At 67.0% G+C, this 5991-nt stretch overlaps 1 protein-coding gene across 1 annotated transcript; it reads left to right on the plus strand.

The window, feature by feature from the left end:
- Positions 1–720: 720 nt before the first annotated feature.
- On the plus strand, positions 721–4640 carry HMX1 (H6 family homeobox 1; the record flags this gene model as incomplete). The annotated part of the gene is made up of 2 exons (XM_082837532.1): positions 721–1117; positions 3976–4640. 2 exons carry the CDS (start codon positions 721–723, stop codon positions 4638–4640), a joined length of 1062 nt encoding a protein of 353 aa, XP_082693658.1.
- Between the last annotated feature and the right edge of the window lie 1351 nt (positions 4641–5991).

Consider the following 5991-nt stretch of genomic DNA (forward strand, 5'->3'; position numbering starts at 1 on the left):
TGCACACACACACACACACACCACACTCGTGCGCGCGCACACACGCAGTTCCTCACTCTCGGTCCAACACTCTCCCCTCAGCGAGGTAATTACTGCCCTTGCCGGACACTGATTGGCCAGTCTGCTTCTCATCGGAGCCCCGCAGCCAATAGGCGGCCCCGCGACCGAGGCCCCACCTCTCCAACCCCCGGCTCGGGTGGCTCGGGCCGGGGGAATGAATCACGCGGGGCCGAACTGGCCGCGACCCCCCGCCTGGGCCGCCGGCCGCCCGCCCTCGGACGCGCGACCGCCTGCGCGCCCGGATCCGGGCGGCGTCTCCGAGCAGTGGCCGCACTCGGGGCCGGCGCGGCATCCTCGGGCTGAGCTGGCTGCCCGCCCGGCCCGCGCCGCCCCGCCCCTGCTGGCCCCTCCCCTGCCCTCCCCGCCCCCAGCGGGGCCGGCCCGGGCGGCGACCAGAGCGGCGACGTGAAAGGCGAGCGAGGCTGCTGCCCGGCCGGCTGTCGGCGCGCACCCGCTCCCGGCCCAGCCCAGTCCGGCGCGGAGGCCGCTGCCTGCCCCGCGGGGCCCGACGCCAGCGCTCCGGGCAGCGGCTCCAGGGCCGGCCCGCGCGTGCGCCAGGGAGCCGCGCGCCAGCGTCCCCAGCGGGGACCGGGACCGGCCGCACCCCGGGCTCCCGGAACCCCGAGGAGCCCGGCAGAGCCCGACGGACCGGCGGCCGCGATGCCGGACGAGCTGACGGAGCCCGGGCGCGCCACGCCGGCCCGCGCCTCCTCCTTCCTCATAGAGAACCTGCTGGCAGCCGAGGCCAAGGGCGCTGGGCGCGCGGCCCAGGGCGGCGGCGGCCGCGAGGACGAGGAGGACGACGACGACGACCCTGAGGACGAGGACGCGGAGCAGGCGCGGCGGCGGCGGCGGCTGCAGCGGCGGAGACAGCTGCGCGCGGGCTCCGGGCCGAGCGGGGACGCGCGGGCCCGGGCGCTGCTTGGGCCGGGCGCGCTGGGCCTCGGTCCCCGGCCGCCCCCGGGTCCCGGGCCGCCCTACGCTCTGGGCTGCGGAGGCGCCACGCGCTGGTACTCGCGGTCGCACGGAGGCTACGGAGGCGGCCTCAGCCCTGACAGTGAGTGAGGGCGCGGGGACGGGGGGGCCGCGGGGGGGGCCGGGCTTCTTCCCCGAGCGTTTGCTCGGGGACTTTGGGCTCGTTGGCGCCCTTTCTGGGCCGTCCTCCTCGTCTGTAGGAGGCTCTGGGTCGTGTCGGGCCCCAGCAGAGCCCCTGGTTGAGCAGGTCTGGAGGCCCACTCTCCAGGACAGGGTCCCCATGCAGGGAGAAGGTTTCGCAGGCTCTGGGCTTCACCCATCACCAGGCTCTGGAGTGCCCTTGGAGGGGAACTTGGGGACAGGGGACAACAGACAGCTAAGAAGAGAAAAGGAAGAGGGGTGGGGAATACAACAGGGGAAGGCAGGCCATGGGAGGGGGCACGGGGGGAGGGGCAGAAAAGAAGAGAAAAGGACAGAGAAGAAAGAGAGGGATGTTGGGGGCGGAGAAAGGGGCGAGGGGGGAAGAGAAGATGAAAAACAAAAAGCAAAAAGAAACCCGTAAGTGATGGAGAGAACAGAGAAAAGCTAAAGGAAGGAAAGAGAGAGGGTCAGGAGGCAGAGTCAGACTCAGCAAAATAAAGGGGGCGTTGAGCAGAGGGAACCGCTGCTGTGGAGGCCTGGACGGGGGGACAGCGCTCTTCCCCAGCAGCCGTGTCCCCAAAGTCCCATCTCCTCTACAAGCTGCAGCCAGGGCCTGGGGCAGGGGCCTGGCTCTCCCTCTTGGGCCTCCCAAGCCCCTGGGCTGTGGCTATGCAAGGCCAGACGCCCCCAGTCCCACCCCTCTCTCTCCCTTTTCTGCCCCTCCCCCTCTCCCGCCTTTGTTCCCTGCTGAGGGCTCTGAGTCTGGGGGTGGGGGGTTTTTCAGCCCTGGAACCCGATCGATCGCCCCTCTTGACTGGGCGTCCCAGCCCCTGAGTTCTACTCCCCTCCCCGGGGTCGCTGCCTCCCTTGGGGACCTGCCGTTTGGAGGAAGCCCCCCGCCCCGGGCAAGAGGAGTAGGAAAGCTATTCTAACCTCAGCCCCCAGGCTTTGCCAGCCCCCCCACAAACGCACACTGTGAGGCCAACTGAAGACTCTTCCAGGCCCTGAAATACTTTCAGCTCCAAGCGAAAGTTAGCGAGTGCTGGGGGGCGGGTGAGGAGGGTGGTAGTAGGTGGGCCAGACCCCTCTCACCTCTTGGATAACCCCTTCTCTGGTGTGGGATTGAGCCCCTCGCAAAGGGACCCACATCTCAGAGCCTACACCCAGAAGGTCCCGGGCCCCTACCCCCCTCCCTTCCGGGAAGCTCGAGCAGGCCTGTGTTTGCCCCGAAATTGAGTGATCAGACTAGTGCCCTTCTGGGGGTGTTTGTGAAAAGGGTCTCCCTGGGGGGGGAATGCGTTCCCCGCTTGTCCCTGGGGTTCTTCTGCAGCTGCAGCCCCACAGGCGGCCGCCAAAGAGCTGGTTCTTCTTTCGTATAATGCGGGTTAGGGGTCCCTGTTTTGTACCAGAGCTGGCAGGCCTGTCTTGTCTTCGTGTGGCAGCACGTGGGCCTCTGTGAGTCTGCCCCCCCCCCCATATCTGGTCGCACACATGCCAGCCTGGAACCTGACCCCTCTTTGGACACCATGAGGGCTCATGCCACCAGGGTTGGGCAGGGACACACGCAAATCTGCACACCTCCGGGGGAGCCGCGGAGCGCAGGGACCAAGCTACAGACACAAGCCTGCTGGTGTCTGCACACCTTGCGGGCTCCTCACGCTGCGGGCTCACCGCTGCCTTCTGAGGGCTGGCGGGGCCAAGCTCTACTCGACGGCCGCAGTGCTGACCTGCGGCCTGTGTCCAGGAGCCTCGGCCTGAGGCACAAGGGAAGCTGGCCTGAGCTGGCCTCTTGAGCCCGGAAGTCAGGCGGCTGCCCTTTTCAAGCTGGGCCTGGAATCTGGACCAGCACCTGGGTCCTGGGCAGACTCTTTCACCTGGAGGCATCACCCCTTGCCAGTCCTGGGGAGGGGAGGCGTCTCCTCTGGGAGACTGTGTGCGGCTTGGTACTTGGAACGTGAGCTCGGGGACCCTCTGTGGGCTTTTGTAGCCCCAAACCCACAGGCTCAACCATGGGCCCAGTGTGTCTGGGGTGAGGTGCGGCTGCTGCGTGTTTCTACGGAGCCAGAGCTGCCCTCGTCTGCACTCCCTCTGAGTGTGATTTTGGGTAGAGAGGGCACATCTCCATGGACATTTGAATTAGGGGCACAGGAATTGGGGGAGAATAGGTTCCCAGTGTCACCTGGTTGGAGTTTGCTTTGGGGAATTGTTTGCATTTGCTTATCCTCCATCAATGGGAATATTTCCGTGCAAGCGGGCATTCTGCATCTGCTCCTGGGCCTGAGTGGGGAGAGGTGATGGCAAGTCTTTATTTCTGTGTCTGGGGGACTTGGCCTAGGGCTGAGTGCGAGGGATGAGGCCCTCTCTGTGCTGGTTTCTGGTGTGTACATTTCTCAGAAGGACCATCCTTTCCTCCGTGAGGTGTACCTCCGGGGCTTTTGTGTGTGTTGATTCGAAGTCACTGTTTAAGGGAGTCAGTCTTCTTTTTGTGTTTCTGTTTGTGTTTTTGTGTTCCTTTTCTTCCGTCTTCCCTCTGTTGCCCTCCGTGTGGATGCGCGGTTCTGGGCGTGAGTGTGTGGCCAGCGTGTTGGTTTGCAGCATCGCTCAGGTCTTCAAGTTCACCTCCAGATGCTCTGCCTTTCTCCGGTCCCAGGGTGAGATCTGCCGTAGGTGGGGCTGCGTGGGGACAATTTCCCTGCCTGTGGCTGTGGGTGACCTCGCGGGGGAAGCAGCTGGCCTCAGCGACAGGGCCGGGGGATCAGCCTCCGGAACCAACCCATGTTCCTCCTCTCCCCCCTGCAGCCAGCGACCGGGACTCACCGGAGACGGGCGAGGAGATGGGCCGCGCAGAGGGCGCCTGGCCGCGGGGCCCCGGGCCGGGAGCGGTGCAGCGGGAGGCGGCGGAGCTGGCGGCGAGGGGCCCGGCAGCCGGCGCGGAGGAGGCGGCGGAGCTGGCCGAGGCCAGGGCGGCGGCGGCGGCGGCGGCGGGGGAGGCGCGCGGCGGCGGCGGGGGCGGCGGCCGCAAGAAGAAGACGCGCACGGTCTTCTCGCGCAGCCAGGTCTTCCAGCTCGAGTCCACCTTCGACCTGAAGCGCTACCTGAGCAGCGCGGAGCGCGCCGGCCTGGCCGCCTCCCTGCAGCTCACCGAGACGCAGGTCAAGATCTGGTTCCAGAACCGCCGCAACAAGTGGAAGCGGCAGCTGGCGGCCGAGCTGGAGGCCGCCAGCCTGTCCCCGCCGGGCGCGCAGCGCCTGGTCCGCGTGCCGGTGCTCTACCACGAAAGCCCCCCGGCCGCCGCCGCCGCCGCCGGAGCTCCCGCCGCGCTGCCCTTCCCGCTGGCGCCCGCCGCGCCCGCCCCGCCCCCGCCGCTGCTCGGCTTCTCCGGGGCCCTCGCCTACCCGCTGGCCGCCTTCCCAGCCGCCGCCTCCGTGCCCTTCCTGCGGGCGCAGATGCCCGGCCTGGTGTGAGCCCCCGGCCGGCCGGGCCCACTCCCCGTGGCCAGTGGGGACTTCTGCGGACGCGCACACGGGCCGAGGCGGCAGCGGTGGCGCCAGGGGGCCGTCCGTCAGGGAGGGCAGGGACGCTCCCCTGGCCCTCCCGCGCCTCGGGGAGCGCAGGCTGCCGCCCGGGCGAGCCGAACCCCTGTCCGAAGATCGGAAGATCGTCCAGAATGTAAGAGACGCAGGTGACTGTGGCTCCCCAGACAGTCGCAAGGCTGGATCCCCGCTGGGAAGAGAGCATCACAGAGACAGTCGGCCATGCAGCCCAGAGCCTCCCCCAGCCCCCTACCCCTGGGGACAGGCCTCAACCTCGGAGCAGATCCAGCCCCCGCCCTGCCGGAGCCAGCGGCTGGGCGCAGTCCACGGCAAATCCAGGCTGTCCCAGGTGCTTCATGGAGGTGACCACTCTCCAACCCGAACAGCCCTGCCTGGGACTATGCATGGGCAGGGCAGCAGGCCTCCGGGGCACTGTGACCGTGGGCCGGCAGAGAGAGAATCCCAGGAAGAGCCCCTGTGGAGCGGAAGGGGTGAAGATCCTTCCAGGTGGCGCTGCTCTCAGATTGTCCGTTCTGGAGATGGGGCCAGACTGGGGCTTCTCTCCCAGGCTGCAGCCCCTGGTTTTCCTGGCGAAGACATTTTTTTTTTAAATGAATCTACTTATTTGCGTATGGAATAAAAAGGGACGTTTTCTGGACAGATGCCGCTGCTCTGTGATCACTGGGGCCGAGCCTCTCCTCTGGTAATGGGCTATGGGGGGCACCGTCTCCCCGCTCCTGGAGCACCCTCCAGTGCTGGCCAGGGGCAGGTGGGCAGGGCAGGCAGGAGCTGGGGTCTGCGAGCTGTACTCTCAAGCCCCCACGTTCTCCAGACAGGGAGACCCAGCGAGACCTTAGGGGAAGTCGGGGTCGGGGAGGAGAGGGGCCTAGGGTGGAAGAGGGGATTCTGCATCCTCCGTCGCTCAGATCCGGGGCCTTGGCGACAACCGAAAGCCAGTAGTCAGGCGAAGGCAGAGCCCGCTGGCCACTCACCCGGCACGAGGGGCTGCCAGCTGTGTGGGCCCCTGCATCCACTGCCCCGTCCCTCACTGGAGTTGAGAGCCATCTCTAACATAAGGGTTTTTTTCTTTTGGCCAAAACAAAACACCGGCGCCGGACAGCCCAGCAAGGTCAGGTGGGGAACAGGGCTCTCTGGCCTGGGCCTCATCCCCTGGACCATCTGCAGTCTCTCTTGAGCTGGGGGACTCGGACCCATGGGCAAAGTCCCGGGTCAGGGCCCGAGTTTATGGGCTCTTGAGGAAAGCTTATTGAAAGCGTCTTCC

Source organism: Leucopleurus acutus (assembly GCF_964270905.1).
Source record: "Leucopleurus acutus genome assembly, chromosome: 4".
Taxonomy (NCBI): Eukaryota; Metazoa; Chordata; class Mammalia; order Artiodactyla; family Delphinidae; genus Leucopleurus; species Leucopleurus acutus.